The following is a 22346-nucleotide window of genomic DNA, read 5'->3' as shown; positions in this document are numbered from 1 at the left end:
ATTATTTAAGGTTCCCAATATCTGCTATAGATTTTGTTTTATTTCTGGGTCTGAGCAAAGTTTTAATTCATGCCAGATAGTGGTGCAAATGTGCCTTAGATCAGTGAAAAATACTTTGACACAGGAAGCGGTGTCTTTATTCAGGGCTGTAACAGCTAAACATTCGTAATGGTTACATGTGTACTAAAAAGACTGGCTAACAAAGTAGGAACCAAACTGAGGAGTCTCAAGTTTTACCAATACAAGAAGTTGCTGGGGAAACACAAAACAAGGGTATACTTAGCCAATAAAGGTCAGACATTGGGAAGCTTACATGGACCTCTGAAGGCCTTGACAAGCATTCAGAATCCAAGTTTTTGGCTGCCTGTAGTAACCACAATGCTGCGGCCAGACAACTTGAGTTCATCTCCATTTTACAACAAACAATTTTGTGAATATCTTCAGTAGCACAACATTCTTTCAGAAAGTATTTGGAATAAGTTTCCATTGCTGAAACCAGCCAAAATGATCTTACAATCAGAATATGGCTGGCTCTACCCTCATGGTTGCAACTTTACAGGTATTTCCATAAGCAGTTGTGACCTTACATCCTGCATGTTGCTCAAGGACAATTTCTTCCTCATGAGTAAGGCATTCCTGACAACACAGGTCCTTAAAGTTAATTCATCTTTTAGAAATAAATGGAATGCCCATTCTGATTTGGGTCAATGTACTGAATTCACACACACTGACCTCTGTTTGGCATAAACCCTATTTAAAAAAAACATGCAATATATCAGATGACATTAAGATGTACCAGTTTAAATGGTGTGATTTGAACAATACAAAAGACAGTAACCTAAATTAAGCTCTGCTTAAGTGATAATGGATGATTGCCCGCACTGTATCAAATAAGTTAGTATAGAAATAAATTATTCTGAATCACAGTACACATACCAACACTTGACTGTTGTACAGCTGAATTGCAAGGATCACTACCCCTCAGTCAAGAATTGGAGCCCCAGAATCTTTTTAGTGATCTTTTGTGTCCATTAAGGTTTGGGTTGTTAATTCTGCAATGCTACAGAATGGATTGTTCAACTCATCAGACCTAGGTAAGTGGAAAAACTTCTCTTTATTCTGTACCAGTATTAATCTGAGGATCAAAAAAGCATTTTTCACAATTCTGCACATTAACCACACCTTGGTGCTTCTAACGATGACTGGCCATTTAACTGCATGTTATGGATAATATATCGGATCCTTATTGCCAAGGAGACGATTGCCCTTATCAAACTGCCTTAAATTTAAATTTGGGACACAGATTTAAACAGACTTTTTCCAATCATTGAATCAACTAACCTCTAACTAATATTAATAGAATATTAAACACACATTCAGCCAACAAGTCACCGGGAACAAGGTTAAACCATCAGGTACCAATCACTGGCTGACTCGGAGCTTTCCTTTGGGCCACTTAAAACATTTTGAAAATGAATTTAAATATTATAGACTGATTTGTGAATATCTGCTTATTTGTAATATTTTCAGTGAAGGATTTTAGATTGAAAGACTTCAAAAAGAGTAAGGCTGAATCTGAATCTCACTGTATACATTCTAAGACACACTAAATAGTCTTCAACTTTAATCTTTCCCACCCTTTTCAACTTTGGTCATGTCCTCCACTATGGGACTTGACCTTTCAATTCAGTTTAGATGGCAGCTTGGCTCAATGGTAGCATTCTTAAGTCTTGAGTTTAAAGTGTCATGGATTCAAGACCTACTGCAGGGTTTGAACACTACAGTTCAATAGTGAGGAAGTGTTGTTTTCTCCAGGATGCTACCTTGAAATTGAGATGTTAAAGCATGTCCCCATGTTCACCCACCTGTTCAAGCAGGTATAAAATATCCTGTTTAAAAACAAACAGGGCATTTGTTTTGCTATCCGGATCAACCAATGCCACCAAAACAAATTACCTAGTCCTTTACCTCATTTGCTAGTTGAGGAACATTAAATGCAAATTGGATGCTTTAGCTACTAACAACGGTGACTACACTTCAAAAGTAATTAATTGTCTGTGAAGCACTTAGATATATCATGCTAGAAAGACCTCTATAATATGCAAATTCTCTCTTTTTCAGTAATAAATGTCATGCAGAGTATATTGCTTTATGAGAAAACCTTTGTCTAGTATCATTTGGTGGAATGAAATGAACTTACCTGCTAAATGTTTGTTAACTTGCACATACTGATATTTCTATTTTATGATCTATTGTTTAAAAGGAACTGCCTATGCTGCCTTATTCAGGTTACCATTGCAATATACCCTAACAGTTTATTATTTGCTCCCAATGCGGTTTCTTCTACATTAGAGAGACCAAATGCAGACTGGGTGACCGCTTTGCAGAACACCTTCGGTCTGTCCGCAAGTATTACCCAGACTTCCAGTTCGCTTGCCATTTCAACACTCCACCCTGCTCTCATGCCCACATGTCCGTCCTTGGCTTGCTGCATTGTTCCAGTGAAGCTCAACGCAAACTGGAGGAACAGCACCTCATCTTCCGACTAGGCACTTTACAGCCTTCTGGACTGAATATTGAGTTCAACAATTTTAGATCATGAACTCTCTCCTCCATCCCCACCTCCTTTCCAATTTTCCCCCTCCTTTTTGTTTTTTTCCAATAATTTGTATAGATTTTTCTTTTCCCACCTACTTCCATTATTTTTAAGTGTATTTCCATCCATTGTTTTATCTCTACCTTTTAGCTTATTTCGATCCCTTCCCCCCACCCCATCCCCACTAGGGTATCTGTACCTTGCTCGTCCTGCTTTCTACCCTTAATTAGCACATTCCTTTAGATAATATCACCACCTTCAACACCTCTTTGTCCTTTTGTCTGTGACATCTTTTGGTTATCTCCACCTATCACTGGCCCTCTATCCAGCTCTTCTTGTCCCACCCCCCACCCCCCACCTCTTAAACCAGCTTATATTTCACTGCTCTTCTATTTTTACTTAGTTCTGTTGAAGGGTCATTTGGACTCGAAACATTAACTATGCTCCTATCCGCAGATGCTGCCAGACCTGTTGAGTTTTTCCAGGTATTTTTGTTTTTGTTTTAGTTTATTATTTTACACTGATTGCATCTTTTCTGGTAACCATCTGTGAATACCAAGCATTAAACTTGCAGCAATTGTGTTACCATTGTTAGTCTCCCCGTGTGGAAATTATCACTAAGCGAGTAATTTGGTATAGCACAACAAAACCTGCATATTTCTACACTTAACTGTGTGTAACTCAATTTTCTGCCTGAATACTGCAATTTCACACAAGAAGTCCCCGAGGCAGTGAAAATTCCTGCTTCTGAGCAGATGTACATTAACAAATCACTTGCTGCAATAATTCCGTTCCCCTAATTATCACGTGTCAACTACATATTGTGCACAGGCATTCACATAAACTACCATGACTGCAGCTGTTTAGAGAAGGGGGTTCAAATAGAGTAAGACCAATCCCCTGAACCTCACTGTATGTATTCTAAGAAGAAACAATAAACTGTTCTCAACTTTTATCTCATCTCAAGGTTCACATGATTAATTATTAACTGTTTGAGATCTACTGTTACTTTTGATGAGTCTGTTCTGTATGTGCAACCAAGGGCATTATTCTCCATGTTTCTACCATTTTGGTCTGCTTCTTCCTACATAAATTGATTAGTTTGTCTTTTTTTTCCTGTTGGTCACTGTTTTGGCTTCCTGCGAAAATTAAATATTTCTCTGATCCTTATATGCTTGTTTATGTTTTGGTCTGACCACATTCGATAGCTATGTTCTGCTATTGTGTCTTTTGTGTTGAGTATTCCAAAAACCTAGTTTTTGTACCTTTAGTGCCGTTGTTCTCTCTTCACGCTGTTCTGTGTCTTTCTTTTACTTCCCTCATTCCAGACTTTAACTTAACGGTAACCCAAAGTAATTTGATCAGAAATTGCAGGAGTATATGCCAACCTTAATGTCTCTGAAAGGTCATCACCTGTTTCTATTGGTTTATTTTCTCAGTTGTTTGTGGTTCCTCTATAGATTTATCAAGCAGCTTTTGTTTTTAAACTTCAGTGGCTTCTGCCATATTCAAAACTAACAACGTCCTCTTTAACGCAGAGGTTGCCAGGTAAAGAGTAGACAGTGAACAGGATGAGGGTAGAACTAAGGGTCATGGCTTTTAGTCTGATATTTACTTTGCTGCCACTGAAATTTGTTAAAATCTAAAACAGAGAAGCAAGTGTCAAAAATTGATTTATTTTTCAAAATAAGACACTGTGTGATACATATTTTAGAAATTTACATGCAGCTTACTGAAGTCCAGGTAGGTGGCAACCCTATACGTAGGTGAAGAATTCTACCCTACTTTATCAATCATTTATTTTCTGACTTGTATCAAAAAAACCTGCTGTTATGTAGCCAGTTTTGCGTATGGCTGATTTGTACGGACAATTTACAAGTGAAGTCACTGCTGTTGTTTACTATCTGTCTTATTTTCTGCATTTCAAGGAAAGCTCTGATAATTCTTCTTCAATTATCACTTTGTCTCTTTGTATTTCATTTTGTTGTGGCTACTCTGGAATTTGCAGTTTTCATAGTACTGGCTGTTCCTGTAGTTTTGGACCTTGCCTCCCTGTGTTTGTATTTTGTGGCTATATTTATTCAGATGGTGATTACAGCACCATTTCCATCCTGATGCCGTTTTCAGAAAATGTTGCGTGTTCCAGTTAACTTTTATTGGGGAATCATTAGATTCCACCTGCAAAATGGCCATGGTCCTGAGCTACTGGGGTCATGAAAATACAATGCTATGGCAAGCAACTAATCAAGTACAAAGAATATAGGCTGTAAAGTCAGACAGGTATTCTGGCAGTTCCCTGGAACATTTTGCAGGGGCAGTGCAAAACTTTGCAGAACTTTCCCTTATGGGATTGAATAAGGAGCTCAAGGTAAGGAAATTTAAGAAGCTGAGGTAACAGTCTGGAACACATCACCCACCTGGTGCTTGTGTCACGAGCTGCTTTAGTTGCTCCAGCTGTGTGATTGGCGCTGGCATTCTTGTTGGCAGTCATCCTTACCTATCCCCTCAGTATCCCTGGTCACCTGCAGAGGAAAGTGACATTTCATTAACCTAAACTCACTGGATAATAAAGGATCATCACCAACATGAGTCACTAAATTGAAACCTGTTTGTTGTGATGGAGACAAAATTGTCCCATTTGACAAATCATCTTCCATCAGCTAGAAATTATGACCATGGATGTAAATGTATTGAATAACAATTGGTACATATGAATTGCTGTTAGCTGTACTAATATTTCAAACAAAAATCAAAAACAACTAGAATTTGTACAGCACCTTCAACATGGTATAACATGCCACGTCGCTTCACAGGAGTGTAACCAGACAAAATTTGGCACCTACCCACAGTGAATATATTTGTAAAGGGATCCGTGGATGCTGAAAAGATTTTACAGCTGACCCATTGATTATTTTCTCCATGCAACGAACCTGCCATTGCTAAGTGTGTGTTTGGTAAACTGATCTCCAAGGTTGATAGAGACAGAATGTTGCAACCACAGTCATGAAGCAATTGCAACTCAGAAGTTCAAAGCAACATTCAATCAATTGCATCAAATGCACAGAAGCAAAATAAATTGTGCAGTTGAATTTTTTAAAGTTCCTCACTATTTAGTGCTTAACACTTAACTTGCTCTAATGCCATTGCCTGACCAAGAAACCCCTTTTATTACATGTTATTGATTCATACAATGTGAAATGAATGGTCTGGGATGAATCCCTCATGGGTCCTTCTCTTTTCTCCAATGGTGTCTGCTTGGACTCAATTCACCTGCACAAATAAAATGAGATCTTCTCCATGTGGAAACTGTTGGCCTGAAATCATAACCTACTACCTTGTGACACAATGACCAGGATATTGAGGTCGGCGAGTGGGGGGCGGGGCCTGCTCGCTGACGCGTAAAATGACGCGGGATGACGTTGGGCGGAACTCCCGACGTCACCCTGAGTTATTTCGATTTTCAGGTCAGTGGGGGCGCAGCCGAATCAGCTGCGCACCCGTAGACCTGTCAACGGCCGATTGAGGCCATTTAAAAAGTAATTGAACTAGTTAATGGACCTGCCCGTCCAACCTTAAGGTTCCGGGAGCCCTGGCCGGCTTCAGAAAAAGCAGGAAACCTCATCCCTGGGCGGTATGAGGTTTCACGCAGGTTTTTAAAAATTCAATAAAAGTTTGCATGAAAGTGTTGGACATGTCCCAACTCATGTGACAGTGTCACATGAGGGGACATCAGGGAAATTTTAATTTTGTGCATTGACCATTTTTGAATTTGGCACCGATCTCCCTGAGGCAGCACTTAGCCTCAAGGAGATGAGTGCATTCCCAGCTGAGGGAATCCCCCCTGCCCGCACAGGGGGCGCATAGCGCTTCATAGCGCACGTAATATGGTGGCGCACCCCCGATCGAGGGCGCCAATTGGAGGCACGCCTGCACGCACCCGCTCCTGCACTTTCCCCCCAACGGGGGAAAATTCTTCCCATTGTGTTGAAACACCAACACACTGCTTTATACTCTCTCATATTTAGAAACAGGGGAGTTTACACTACAGCATCAGTACAAAGCAACTTCTTTCTATCACTCATCAACTGACTAGCATAATCTCAAGAATGCCTTCTAAAACAAGTATTGTATTTTGTTTAGAACTTTACAAAAATGCAAACAGCTCTAAGGGGCTGTCATTCTTTCATGAATTAAACCAACCTTAGAACACCCACTTGGATACAGGTAAATCTGTAGCTGGTGGAAGTCTACACATTTCCTATGTGACCAATTTGTTAAGAAAATGGATTCTAATTCTCTGGTCATGGGTTCATGCCTAAGGGCCTTCACTCAAATGAGTTTCAGTGATTCTCAGCTGGTCTCCTGGAGGAAAATAGTATTTGTAAAAAAGTAGGTTATATTATTGATAATTTTTTGAGAAAAGCAAAGGGGATTGGACTTATTTTAAAAATGACTTAAAACCCCCACAAAGAGGCGCATGCAAGCCACAGGATTTTTGCATTGTCATTAATCCACGAACCATGGCCAGAATTTTATGACCCACGGGCGGGCATGCAGCCGACCAGTCCAGCCGCAAAATAGCACAAGATTAAGTTTGGCGAGCGTCCCGACGTCATCGCGCACTATCTCGCTCAGTGGGCTTGCACAGCAGTCGGAAATGTGCCCGCCAACAATTAAGCGGGCAATTAAGCTCATTAAGGAGGTAATTGAAAGCGATTTTTCATGGCCCGTCCATTTTTGCGGTTGGCAGACGGGCCAATCAGCCAGGCGGCCTTTACATTTTTGCTCAAACCTCGATCCGGGGCGGGATGAAATCTCCGTGGGGAAATAAAATAAAGAGAGATATCTGGGTACTGGTTTTTTATAAGATATGCTTTCAGATGCTTGATTGTGCTGCATGGACATATTTTGTAACATTTTTGTTATTTCGCTTATTCTGTGGAGGTCTGCAGCTCCCCTGAGGCAGCTGTCTGCCTTCAGCGAGCTCACTGGAAGCGCTCACCAGCACCCGTGGTGACGTCAGCGCCCACCCTCTTCCTGCCCCCACCGGCAGGGCTGAGCCTTTCTCAGCGCACATTTCATGCTGGCTGACCGTTAATTGGCCAGCCAGCATGAAATCGCGGTCAGAGGCCCGTTTCCCGTCCGCTCCCAGGCCTGCTGACTGCGCGCGCCCAACGATCGAAAAATTCAGGCCCATGATAATTCAGCACAAAGTTAAACATTTGTGTAATATTTTATCTGGATTTATTTAATCTCCTTGTTCAATCACCAAGTGTCAGTCAGTGAGAAACTGGGGACAGGAGGAAAAACAGCTGAGCAAATAGAGGCAAATCACGAGATCAAAGATCATTCTTCTGAAAATGAAAATCCACCTCAAATTCAACTATAAAAATGTAGTTGTAAAGGGAACCAACTGTAAAGGGAACAACAATTTATACTGATTGAGAAGAGAGTGCTGATTGGTTGACAAGTGGACCCTGATAGGTAGCGGCGTTACCATGGGGAATGCACCAGGGACTCAGAGTCCATTTGCCAACCAATCAGCACTCTCTCGTTATGCAGTATAAATTATTGTTCCCTTTCCAACTGGTATTCTTGCCAATCTGTCCTGATGAGTGCAAGATGAAAAGCTTCAACAGCATGTCTCTTTTTTTGGCAATAAAACAAAGTATGATACCAAACCACATAACAAGATATTGGGTCAGGTGATCAAAAGGTTGGTAAAAGAGGTATGTTTTAAGGAGTGTCTTAAAGGAAGAAAGTGAGATAGCGAGGCTGAGAGGTGTGGGCAGGGAATTCCAAAGGCACAACCACCAATGGTGGAGCAATTATAATTGAGAATACACAAGAGGCCAAAATTGGAGGTATGCAGATATTTCGGAGGGTTGTGGAGCTGGAGGAGGTTACAGAGATAGGGAGCTGCAAGGCTATAGAGGGACTTGAAAACAAAGATGAGAATTTTAAAATCAAGACATTGCTTGGCCTATGCAGGTCAGTGAGCACAAGGGTGCTGGGAAACGGGACTTGCTGCAAGTTGAGACACAAGCGGCAAACATTTGTAAGACCTCAAGTTTACGGAGGGTAGAATGTGAGAGACCAGCCAGGAGTGCATTGAAACACTCAAGTCTACAGTTAACAAAGACCATGAAAGAAGGTTTCAGCAGTAGACGAGCTAAGAAAAGGATGAAATTGAGTGATCTTATGGAGTGTAAATAGGCAGTCTTAATGATGGCACAAATGAGGTCAGAAGTTCATCTCGGGATCAGATGTGATGCCAAAGTTGCCAACAAACTGGCTTAATCTTAGACTGTTGCCAAGAAGAGGGATGGTGTCAGTAAGTATAAAACTGAGATTGGAATGGGGACATTGGAACAAATCAAACAGCAAATTAATTATAATTTGTACAACTTTATCCTTTGCATAAGTTCAAGAAATATCTGATCTTTGGACACAAAGTTAAAAACTCTTACAATATGAATTTAAGTGATGGGTTATCTGAAAGTAATTCTACTGAAGCAACTGCTCCCCTCACCAGTATGACAGTACAGTGATAGATTGAGCTTGACAACTTAGACTGATGAAACAGTAACAAACAATCTAAAATCAACACTGAGATAACCTGATGTACTAATATGGCTTCTCTTGTTGAATAGTGTATATGAAACAACATACATTGGATGAGAGTGTATTCAATGCTGTTTGGCATCATGAATAACAAGTACAAGAATTGAGCGGTTTATTGTGTACGTTTTGTGAACAGAGGTATGTGACTGTCTTAGCAGTATGAAATCTGTGTTATTCACTTAATTATAGAACGATACAGCACAGAAGGGGGTCTTTCAGCCCCATGAGCCGCAGCCAGCTATTTGAAAGATCTGTCCAATGAGTGTCATTTCCCTGCTCTTTCCCCATAGCCCTGCAAATTCTTCCCCTTCAAGCATTTATTCAGTTCTCTTTTGGAAGTGATTATTGAATCTGCTTCTTTAGACAGTGCATTCTGCAACACAACAGCTTATTGTGTAATGACTGGGGCAATTTTGCTGCAACTTACCTCAATCATTCGTTGTCTTGATGGGAATGGTGCTATTTTTGCATTTTGGTTTTTTTTCCCCTAATAATGTTGTCTTTCAGGATTCCTGGTTTCTGCTGCCATTTAAAAGTCACAATAGAAGGTAGTGAACATGAACACTTATTGCTGAGTTCCAAACATGCTTGAAATAAGCAAGAGGAGTTCACAAGGAGTGCCCAACGCAGCTGCAATGACACTTGGTCTGTTGAATCTTTACCCTTCATTACCTGGGAAACCAAGTTTGTATATCCCTCCACATGTACCTACACATGTATAGGCCTTTCTTTGCCACCTCCATTTCCCAAAATAGGCTGTTACACAGATCTGCTGCAGGATGATCTGCAATCAACATCTGAGCAAGGATGGATCTTCCTTTAGAGGTCAGGATTACCGAAGCATTAAGATTTCAACATCCACAGTATTTTGCTTTTATTTCATCAAGTTTTCATATTAGAAACTCTACCAAGCCACCCCAGGTACAAGAACCACATTAGTTAGTCTGCAATGCATACACATATCAAACGAGTGACAGGCACTATACTGTATTCATAAGAGGTAATACCTTCATCACCCTTTTCACAGCAATGCGTTTGAGGATTGCAAACAGCACATTTATTGGGCCTATGGGTTACGTTAATGCAAGACACATCTCATTTGATGACAATATTTTGAAATATTTTCTTAATGCATGTCAGTTCCCCGTTTCATAACAAGTTCCCTGTTTCATAACAGTGCACATATTATGTCCCATAACCTCCTCTTGGCAGAACTGGATATTAGATCTGGACTATCTGAGCTTTATTTGATATTTCTGGTAACATTTTGCTTTTCTTTAACTTTCCTTTCACCAGAATCTGAAGCTATTCTAATTCCCTTCAGCTGAACAGTGCATTTTCTGCTATCCTTCAGCACACAAGATAACACCAGTGTAAAGTTTCTGAGATCCCTGAAGCTGAAAAGCTCCCCAAAACACTTCCAGCATTCATCAGTGCAGCAATTATTCCTTGGGTCACATATAATAAAGTATGTTGCTGCTGTGTAAAATACTGCAGTGCTGAAATGCTGATTTTTTTTAATGCTTCAGATTACAGTTTAATAGTATGACTGAAGGAGCTTGAAGGCTACATAAAAAAGCTTAAATGGTCCACTTTCTCTCACTCATGAAATTATAAGCATGGACTTCAATGTTCTCTAGTAGCGCACTGTTTACCATGTTTGTATAAGACACCTTTCAGTGCTATTTTGACACAGTCATCACCCATTTATTTCACAAGGGTAACTACGGTGTTCAAATATCATGCAAAGGAATTTTATGCAAATCAAGGTGTACCAGGTGACATAAAACTCCAAAATTAGTTGTTGGTTCACATATATATTCACAGTGACGGCAACGAAGGGTTCTTTCTTTGGTATAATTTGTGGATATTTAATACATATCAACAACGTATAGCAGTGAAAATGATTAGTAGCATGCTTGGCTGTTAATTGTATATTGAGTGTTAATTGAATTCAGGTGGTGGATATTAATTGGGGACTCACCTGTGCTTAGTTTGTAAGTTAATAAAGACTAGGCTCCTGTATTCTATCCTTTGCCACCTGGCTGTTTGGGTTTTAACACTGGTAAGGTCTTCAGGAGTAAATATTTAGTCAGTTAAAATCTGTTTTTTTAAATTCATTCACGGGATGTGGACTTCGCTGGCTGGGCCAGCATTTATTGCCCATCCCTAGTTGCCCTTGAGAAGGTGGTGGTGAGCTGCCTTCTTGAACCGCTGCAGTCCATGTGATGTAGGTACACCCACAGTGCTGTTAGGAAAGGAGTTCCAGGATTTTGACCCAGCGACAGTGAAAAAACAGCGATGTATTTCAGTCAGGATGGTGAGTGACTTGGAGGGGAACTTCCAGGTGGTGATATTCCCAACTATCTGCTGCCCTTGTCCTTCTAGATAATAGTGGTCGTGGGTTTGGAAGGTGCTGTTGAAGGAGCCTTGGTGAATTCCTGCAGTGCATCTGCTGCTACTGTGCGTCGGTGGTGAAGGGAGTGAATGTTTGTGGATGTGGTGCCAATCAAGCGGGCTGCTTTGTCCTGGATGGTGTCAAGCTTCTTGAGTGTTGTGGAAGCTGCACTCATCCAGGCAAATGGAGAGTATTCCATCACACTCCTGATTTGTGCCTTGTAGATGGTGGACAGGTTTTGGGGAGTCAGGAGGTGAGTTACTTGATGAGCTACCCCTAGCCTCTGACCTGCTCTTGTAGCCACAGTATTTATATGGCTAGTCCAAGATTCATACAACATTAAATATCATTTATCAAGCCATTTTTTTCCTCATCAATTGCACACAAATGATCCACAGAACTAAAAATTTAGTAGAGTGGGCTAAAAGTTAGCGCTGTTGTCTACTGAACTCCTTCAAATGAACAACTTGAGCTATAACACCAGTCTCCTCACAACTGCAGAGAGGTGATCTTCCAGTACCACACACCTGTTCACACCTGTTTAGAAGAGTAAGAGGTGACTTAATTAAAACATATAAGAGCCTGAGGTGTCTTGACAGGGTGGATGTGGAGAGGACGTTTCCTCTTGTGGGAGAATCTAGAAGTAGGGGGTCACTGTTTAAAAATAAGGGGTCGCCCATTTAAGATGGAGGTGAGGAGTAATTTTCTCTCGCAGTGGGTCATGAGTCTTTGGAACTCTCTTCCTCAAAAGGCAGTAAAAGCAGAGTCTTTGAATATTTTTAAGGCAGAGCCTGATATATTTTTAATCAGCAAGGGGTGAAAGGTAGGTGGGTGGAGATAGGTGGAAATGTGGAGTTGATCAGATCAGCCAAAATTTTATTGAATGGTGGAGTCGACTCGAGGGGCCAAGTGGCCTTCTCCTGCTCCTAATTCGTATGGTCGTATATTTGTATGTTCATGCAAATGTCTACTGTCTTGAAACTCCCAATCTGTAGTCTAGTTTGGGAGTGGAATGCAAATGGTGGAGGAAAGTTTGTATTTCCACATGAGGCAGTCCAATATAGCCAAATGTCAGAATGGGAAAATCGACCTCACTTTATTCCAAATATCTTTTCTCCACTTATTTTAAATTTAAGCCAAAAAAAATGAAAATGGTAAATATTCAAGTTACAACAGACATTGCATCTCTGTTTGTGCCAATGTTTCAGACTTTAAGTGAAATATTTCAGATATGCTTTTGCAACCTACTCCGGGAACACAGTTGGGCCAGATTTTTACACCCTGTGGGTGCATGCGCAATCCGTCTAGCTGCGAAATAGCACGAGGTGACATTGGGTGAGCGTCCCAACTCATCACGCGCTTGCACGGTATCTCGCTCAACGGGCGCACGCAGCAAGACAGTCGGAAGCCGCCCACCGACAATTAAACAGGCAATTAAACCTATTATGGAGGCAATTGAAAGCGATTTTTCATGGCACGTCCACTTTTACAGTTGGCGGACAGGCCAATCGGCCTTTACATTTTTACTCAAGCCTCGATCCAGGGCGGGATGAAATCTCCGTGGGGAAATAAAATAGAAAGAGATATCTGGGTACTGTTTTTTATGAGGTATGCTTTCAGGTGCTCGATTGTGATGCATGTACATATTTTGCAGCATTTTTGTTGTTTTGTTTATTCTGTGGAGGTCTGCAGCTCCCCTGAGGCAGCTTTCTGCCTTCAGGGAGCTCAGTGGAAGCGCTCACCAGTACCTGCGGTGACATCGGCACCCACCCTCTTCCTGCCCTCACCGGCAGTGCTGAGCCTTTCTCAGCGCACGTTTCACGCTGACTGGCCATTAATCAGCCATCCAGCGTGAAATCGCAGCCAGGGGCCCATTTCCTGTCCGCTCCCAGGCCCACTGATCATGCGCACCCGACAAGCGAAAAATTCAGGCCCTTGTCTGGAAACTCCCCAATGATGCTGAACAGCCCTTGGAGCTCGAAAGGTCAACAGAACATAGGAGCATGTTCTAAATGTTTTTATAGTACATTTTAAAGGACATGCGTCATACATTGTCACAAATGATTTAAAAAATGGTGTAACCTATAGGGGAGAAATTTCCCCCCGTCGGGGGGGGTTGTGCGGGGGCGGACGCGAACCTGATCAGCTATCATGAAGCTCGGCCGGAAGCGGAGCGCTCCCTGTGTGGGCGGGGGTGGGGCGGGGGGAATTCCCTGAGTTGGGGCCTGCGCTCTTTCATACACAGAGGTGCCGCAGGCAGATTCGTTTAAGTTTTTTAAAAAGCTGAATAAAGGAAAGAAAAAATTTTGAAACATGTCCCCTCAAGTGACAGTGTCACATGGGCTGGGACATGTCAATGAATTTTTAAAAATTTTTTATTCAATTTATAAACACTTCATGAAACCTCATCCCGCCCATGGATGAGGTTCCATGTAAAATGCAAAGGCTGCCTGGTCTCTTCGCCTGCCCGCCAACCGTAAGGTTGGATGGTCAGCTCAGTTTATTGGTTTAATTAGTTTTTAAATGCCCTTAATAGGCCTTTGACAGTTCGGCGGGCGCACAGCCGAGTTGGCAGCGCGCCCGCCGAACTGAAAATCTAAATGGCGCGCAGTAACGTCGGGACGCCTGCCCGACATCACCACGCGTCATTTTACACATCGGCGAGCAGGCCCTGCTCCCGCTCACCGACCCGAAAATTCTGCCCATAGTAATCTATTATTACAAATGCATTTCTTTTTATGTGTCTAATATGGTAAGGTGGGGGGGAGGAGTGGAGAGTACTGGCAACTGAAATATTTTCTTTTTCCCACACAGTGATAACAAAAGTCAGGAGCAGGCCAGTGATGACTATATGGCTGAAACAGCAAAAGCTCCCCTATTACTTTGTCTCTCTCTTAAGAAGGAAACCCTTAAAGCCTGGGGTGGGGGGGGCTAATTAACTGGTTGAAGCAGCTCACTAGGGTCATTGGCCCCAGAACTTCTATGACTGGAAAGGGTGAAAAGCCAGATTTTTGTCTGGGGCACCCAAAATGTAGGTGGGACCCAGTTCCTTCAATATACTATCCTTTTAAGAGCAGCCATTTAAATTCCAGCCGGAGGCTGTTCATGGACTTTCTATCTACCGGACCCCAAGTCAAAGCAGTGTGTCAGGCTTCCCTGGGAAATTCTTCCCTTAACATCCTAAAAAGCCATAGCGGCTGAGAACCGGCCTAAGTTGCTCTGAAAGCCCCAATAAGGTCACCAATTCCACAGGGGCTCCTTTTGGAGCAAAAGACATCACGTGGGAACCAGCTAAAGGCAAGAGAGTGGAAGTGCCGCCCACTTCCTGTTCTACTGTCAGGAATGGCACCCCATGGTTAAAATTCCACCCACTGGCCAGGAATCCCCCCCCCCCCCCTCAAAGGCAATGGACCTTTCCCTGGTTGAATTTTCCAGACTGGAACCGGAAGATCCCGGCCACTGTGTTTGTTTCCTCACTAAACTTTATGCTAGTCAGGTTGACCTTGAATGAAACATTACTTTAGCACCAGCAGAAATAGGTGCATAGTAATATTCACCTCCACACTGTACCTTCTAAATACTCTAGTCAAAACCACAAAATGTCTTTTACGATACATTTCTACTCTCAATCGATTACTCTGAAATTGTTTATCTGCCTGAATAAATTTGCCATGTTAGTGCTAAATAATCGACATTAGTGGTATAATAATAAGTGCCCTGGAGTGGCTTTAAGGTTATCATTCCATGCATAATGTGTAAAAATATTGCATAAAGGACTCCTGTGCATGGTGATCTGGATTGAGACTGGTCAAACGCCTTTCTCCTAAGACTCTTACATCTGCCACAGAGAGGAGACTTTCATTTTATTTCTCTTAACCTCCGTGCTAAACAATTATATCTCCACCTGCAATTCAGTTCTTCAAGTCAACAATTTTAAAAGGACACCTGCATTACATCACCTCTTATTCTATTACTCAAAGAATCATATGGCATAGAAGGCCATTCAGTTTTGCCAGCTGTTTGAAAGAGTTATCCAGCTAGGTCCAATTCTCTTCTCTTTCCCTATAGCCCTGCATTTTTTTTTCCTTTTCAAGTTTACATCCACTTCCCTTTCAATTACTGTTGAATGTTTTTCAGCTGCATTTGGTATATTATTTGTTATTAATTTTAACAAGCAAAATCTCATGGCAGTCGTGCGCAAGGTGGTATGACTAAAGGAATAGTAAATTGCTGAGAAACATTGGCACTAATTGAAATGAAAGTAAGGAATTGACTCAGCTTGGAGAGCATGCTGATCTGATCAGCAACATCATTCTATCTGAGCTCAATGCAATGCTGTGTCTGGATGGATGAAGAGAGTGGATCAGATGCCATCAGTTTATCATGATTTGAGTACGACAAATCATCAAACACTGCATCTAATGGACCAACAATAATATAATGAGATTCATATTGCCAATCACTGTCATGACCATCAGATACGGAATCTAAGGTTTCAATCATTTCATCCATGGACTGGTATATAATCGAAGTTACATTGCATAAGTTTCTGAAGAAACACCCATTCATTTTTTAATTCAAAGAAAGACTTGCATTTATACATCACCTTTCAAGCCTCATGACGGCCCAACACACTTTATAACCAATAAGATATTTTTGAAGTTTAGTCACTATTGTAATGCATTAATATAAATTTTTACCCAGCTAGGCAAACTGATGAGAAAAATAAACACATTCAGCCCAGTACTGGAGATGAACCATTACGGGAAACTATGATATAAAGTTAGTAATTTGCCTGGTTCAGTGAAACTTTGATCCACCAGGCAAGCTTGCTGAAAAGCTACCTTGGAACATCTGTGTCTCAGAATCTTGTAAATAGCAGTCTCTTCTGAGATAAAAGGATGATTACTTTTTCCCATGGATATGAAATGACCAAACCCCAAAAGGAGTTGAATATGTTGTCATTAAATAAATTCCATTTGCAGTCTTTATTGTAAATGTATGGTTTCATGTTCAGAATGTTGAGTGTAAATATTATGAAAACCCTTCCCACTGTATAATTAGGTCATGAGAATCATAACACAAACAAATTCTTTTGGTAACTTGGACTGATTGCAATCAAAACACAAATTACAGAGACTGTTTATATGTTTTCCAAATTTTCAAAGTAGATCTTATTCCTCTATTTTAGTTTTACTCATTCTCCACAGTCAACTGAATATCTCCCTCCTCTTACCAGAATGTGCAACAACTGATACCAATGTGAAAGAGGCTGCAAGAATGGCTAAAACTAATCCTTTGGCAATGACCTCAACATAGACAGCGGAGACAACAGTGTTGCCCTTTAACTTTGGTTGTTCTCCTATATTGGCGATATAAATCTATAGTGTATTTTTGGAGAATTTCATATCTGTGATAATTCATTGGTTTGAAATCACTGCACAACATTTGTAATTCATACACATGTGAAGTTCCATTATTTTAACAGTGGTGCTGTTCCATTCAAAGCTTTTGTTAAAATAGTGAGCAAAAGGATTTAATTCAAATGTTTCAATGCATGTATTACTCATATCACACAATATAATTTCAACCCACTATATCTTTTTAAGGTATTGCAAAAAGATTTTCTGCAAAAAGATTTTCTCCATCAATAATAGCCAAATACAACAAACACGTGCTGTTTGTGCCTTTTGCAATTATATTGTAGCACAGCGCAAGGCTAATATCTGCTTAGATTGGCTGCTGGCTCCCTATCAGTGTGGCCAGGAATTACAGAGTTCTGTGTATTAAAATGAAGATATTTCATGTAAATAAAGAATTGATGAAAGAGAAAAATGAAATCAGAGAAGAACAGAATTGTTACAGCACAGAAGGAGGCCAATCAGCCCAGGGTGTGCGCCACTCCCCAGCCTTCTTCCCGCAGACCTGCACATTCTTCCTTTCCAGAAAATAGTCCAATTCCCTCTTGAATGCCTCAATTGAACCTGCCTCCACCACACTCTTAGGCAGTGCATTCCAGAGCCCAACCACCTACTGCATGAAAAGGTTTCTCCATGTGCCTCCATTGCTTCTTTTGGCAATTACCTTAAATCTGTGCCCTCTCGTTCTAGATCCTTCCACCAACGGGAGAAGTTATTCCCTATCCACTCTGTCTTTCTCTTCTCCAAGGAAAATAGTCTCAACATCCCCAATTTACCTACACAACTGAAGTTTCTCTCCTGGACAATTCTTGTGAAACTTTTCTGTGCTCTCTCTAAGGCCTTCACATCTTTCCTAAAGTGTGACACCCAGAATTGGATGCAATACTCCAGTTGAAGCCAAACTAGTGTTCTATACAAGATTAACATAATCTGCTTGCTTTTATAGTCTATGCCGCTAATAATAAAGCCTAGGATGCAGTATGCGTTATTAACTGCACTCGGAACTTGTCCTGCCACTTTCAGAGATTTATGCACATTTACATCCAGATTCTCCTGCTCCTGCACCCACTTTAAAATTGTACCCATTATTTTGTCACGTACCTAAGAAATGAAAGAGATCATAAACTGTTAAATTAAACCTTGCCTTTTAGCTTATTTAAAAAGTGGACTTTGCTGAACCAAAAGATGGCTGCTACAGGTCACATGATTCACAAGTTGGCTATAGTTTCTGGAAATTTCCAACAGCAGTTACAAGACAAAAAGCTCAACCCTCATTCATGTGGAATCACACACCTCTCATTGTGATGCCACATTGCAATCAATGAAACCAGGGACCAGTAGACAACTTGTCTCTCTAGTCTGGATTATAACAAAGGTGGAGCCATTGAAACTCATTATACCTCCAGAGGTGCTAAATACCACCATCCTAAGGCAAACAATGGATTTTGACTAGAGGCATAGAAACTTCTTGTTAGCCTGAAACTGACTCATTCATGAGGCACATCACATGACCTAAGCTTCTGGCCTTTGGAAAGCTTTAATATTACATTTTGAGATCCGCAACTCAGTCTGCTTTGTAAACTCCAGCCTTCAAACATCAAAGCAGGACTCCAGGCTGACCAACAGTCTGCATCAAGCCTAAGTCCCAATGAACCCTGTTTCTCTGGAAGATTCCTGCCATCACCTGCAGAGCAGACCGAGTCTTTGGGTGCCAACCTCATCCCACTCCATTACCACCAACTTCAAAGGAATTCTACAAAATCCTGTTTCAGCTAGCTGAACTGCAGCTCCTCCGCAAAGGGACTTTCACTGGACTCTGACTTTCTGGACTTCTGGCAATCGCGTGATATCTACATCTGTGGTGCTTTTTCTTTAAGTTATTCATTGTTGTAAAAACTCCTCTTTCCTATCTTCTTATTGTGTGCTTGTGTGTGTGTATGAAGTTGCAACCATTCCCTGAGTTTTGAATGTGTGAATAAGCTATACTTCTGATTTCACTCTCAAGAGAGTTTTCTGTGAGCCATTTTAAAAATTGACCTCACAAACAGAAGGTTTGGAGAAACATGCCATAGCCGAATTCAAAAATGGAAACACCTCTGCTTACAGACAATGGCGAGGAAATAAAGGGGTTCAGTTTTGCCTCCCTCCCCTGTTCATAATGTTACATTGACTCTTCACATTCTTCCAACCAAAATGAATTATTTCACACTTCTCTGCATTGAATTTCACTTGCCACTTGTCCGCGCATTCCACCAACTTGTCTAGGTCCTTTTGAAGTTCAACACTATCCTCCTCACAGTTCACAATGCTTCCAAGCTTTGTACCAACCACATATTTTGAAATTGCGCCCTGTACACCAGGTTCTAGGTCATTAATATCTCAGAAAGATCAAGGGTCACAACATCAACCCCTGGAGAACTCCACTACAAGCCTTCCTCCAGCCTGATAAACATCCATTACCACTGCTCTCTGTTTCCTGTCACTCAGCCAATTCCATATCCATGTTGCCACTGTCCCTTTTATCCATCAGCTACAATTTTGCTCACAAGTCATTGGGTCTTAAAAGAGGCGGCTAATGAGGTAGCGCTGGTGTTAATTTTCCAAAATTCACTAGATCCTGGAAAGCTTCCATCAGACTGGATAGTAGCAAACATATCCCTTCTATTCAAGAAGGGAGGAAGGCAGAAAACAGGAGATTGTAGGCCAGTTAGCTTGACGTCTGCCATGGGGAAGTTGTTAGAATCGATCATTAAGGAGATTATAGCTGGGCACTTAGAAGAGGTCAAGGCGATTGGAAATAGTCAGCATGGTTTTACGAAAGGAAAATCATGTTTAACTAATTTACTGGAGTTTTTTGAAGGAGTAACATGTGCAGTGGATAAAGGGGAGCCTATAGACGTACTGTACTTGGATTTCCAGAAGGCATTTGATAAGGTGTCACACCAAAGGTTATTACGGAAAATAAAAGCACATGGTGTAGGGGGTAACATATTAGCATGGATAGAAGATTGGCTGGCTGGCAGAAAGCTGAGAGTATGCATGAATGGGTCTTTTTCGGATTGGCAGGATGTGATGAATGGAGTCCCACAGGGGCCTGGGTTGGGGCCTCAACTTTTTACTATTTACATCAATGACTTAGATGAGGGGAGTGAAGACATGGTAGCTAAATTTGCAGATGACATAAAGATAGGTACGGAAGTACATTGTGAAGAGAACATAAGGAGGTTGCAGATGGATATAGATAGGTTGAGTGAGTGAGTAAAGATCTGGCAAATTAAGTTTAATGTGGGAAAATGTGAAGTTGTTCACTTTGGCAGGAAGAACAAAAAAGCAGAATATTACTTAAATGGAGAACGGCTGCATAATTCTGAGGCACAGAGGGATCTAGGTGTTCTCGTACATGAGTCACAAAAAGGTTAGTATGCAGGTACAGCAAGTGATTAAGAAGGCTAATGGAATACTATCCTTTATTACGAGAAGGATTGAACATAAAAATAAGGATATTATGCTCCAGTTATACAGGGCATTGGTGAGACCACACCTCAAATACTATGTACAGTTTTGGTCTTCTTATTTAAGGAAGGATGTAAATGCATTGGAGGCGGTTCAGAGGAGGTTTACAAGATTGATACCTGGAATGAGTGGATTGTCTTATGAGGAGAGGTTGGATAGGCTGGACTTGTTTCCACTAGAGTTTAGAAGAGTGAGGGGTGATTGATCAAAGTATACAAGATCCTGAACGCCTTGACAAGGTGGACATCGAAAGGATGTTTCCTCTTGTGGGTGAGTCCAGAGCTAGGAGGCACTGTTTTAAAAGTAGGGGTTGCCCTTTTAAGGCAGAGATGAGGAGAATTTGTTTCTCTGAGGGTTGTGCAACTTTGGAATTCTCTACCTCAGAAGGTGGTGGAGGTGGGGATCATTGAATATTTTTAAGACAGAGGTAGATAGATTCTTGTTAGGCAAGGGAATCAAGGTTATCGGGACTAGATGGCAATGAGGAAATCGAAACACAAGATCAGCCATGATCTCATTGAATGGTGGAGCAGGCTCAAGGGGCTGATTAGTCTACTCCTGTTCCTATTTCTTATGTTCTAAGTTTGTTGTTTATCAAATGCCTTCTGGAATTCCATGTACACCACATCAACAGCATTACCCACTTCCCTGCTATCTTATCAAAAAATTCCAGAAAGTTAGTAAAACACAATTAGCCCTTAACAAATCTGGCTTTTCTTAATGAACTTGCATTTGCCCATATGACTATTAATTTTGACCCGATTTATTGTTTCTAGAAGCTTCCCCGCCACTGAGGTTAAACTGACTGGTCTGTGGGTGCTGGACTTATCTTTACACACCTTTTTGAACAAGGGTGTAACATTTACAATTCTCCAGTCCTCTAGCATCACCCAAGTCTAAAAAAAGACTGGAAAATTATGGCCATGCCTCCCAATGCCTTTCCAATTTCAGCTCTCACTTTTTTAGTATTCTTGGATGCATCTCATTCGGTCCCAGTGCCTTACAATTTTAAACCTGTCCGATACCTCCTCCTTAACAGTTTTAAACTCTTCATGTGTCTGAATTACGTCCTCTTTCACCATGACATGCAGGGCATCTTCTTCCTTAATAAAGGCAGATGCAAAGTATTAATTTAATACCTCAGCTATGCCCGTCCTCCACTGGTTAATCATCTTTTAGTCCCTAATCGGCCCTACTCCTCCTTTTACTGCCCTTTAACTATTTATATGCCTATAAAAGACTTTGGGGTTCCCTCTAATGTTGCCTATCAGTCTCTTTTCATACTCCCACTTTGCTTCTCTTATTTGCTTTTTCACCTCCCCTCTGAACCTTCTATGTAGAATGTAAAACTAATTGCAAAAATGTAAACGTGAAAGCTAAGCCTCTGGATGAAACACCTTGGGCCTTTGGTTAAATGTTAAACAGTTGCTGCATTAGTAGATTGTGACTATATGTGATTGTGTAAAATGGCTGCTAGCGAATCGCCAGCCCAATTTACATCCGTCCTGATTTGGTAGAGATGTAAAGCGGGCAGCTGATTTGCAACTGGCCAATATATATAATCGCACAAAGTACCGTCAGTCCCAGATGACCTCCTGTCACTAGCCTCAATCCACTAACTAAATTTTATTCAGGCGGTAATATTCTTAATTACAGTATAGAATTTTCACCTATAAGAGTCAAACCTGGGTCACATCGGTGTGAAATCTGTAGTGTAATTGGATTGTTAATTATCTGTCACCTTTGACAACTTAACAACAAATAACTTGATTTATTATTTTAATACATTCTCCCC

The 22346-nt window shown here is 41.1% G+C and overlaps 1 protein-coding gene across 7 annotated transcripts in view; it reads right to left on the bottom strand.

Moving 5' to 3' along the window:
• dennd2b (DENN domain containing 2B) overlaps positions 1–22346 on the bottom strand; it is a 546808-nt gene that overhangs the window by 258815 nt on the left and 265647 nt on the right. For 6 of the 7 annotated variants that reach the window (XM_078549206.1, XM_078549209.1, XM_078549205.1 and 3 more), the window contains exon 2: positions 5014–5118. In XM_078549206.1, coding sequence (XP_078405332.1) covers positions 5014–5087 — 74 coding nt within the window. In that variant the 5' untranslated portion in view covers positions 5088–5118. Of the gene's footprint in view, positions 1–5013; positions 5119–5373; positions 5395–22346 lie in introns of those variants that run through there. The other variant, XM_078549208.1, reaches the window with a different exon arrangement.

Source organism: Cetorhinus maximus, chromosome 9 (genome assembly GCF_964194155.1).
Source record: "Cetorhinus maximus chromosome 9, sCetMax3.hap1.1, whole genome shotgun sequence".
NCBI classification, from domain to species: Eukaryota; Metazoa; Chordata; class Chondrichthyes; order Lamniformes; family Cetorhinidae; genus Cetorhinus; species Cetorhinus maximus.
This window is presented reverse-complemented; position numbering and strand designations above follow the sequence as displayed.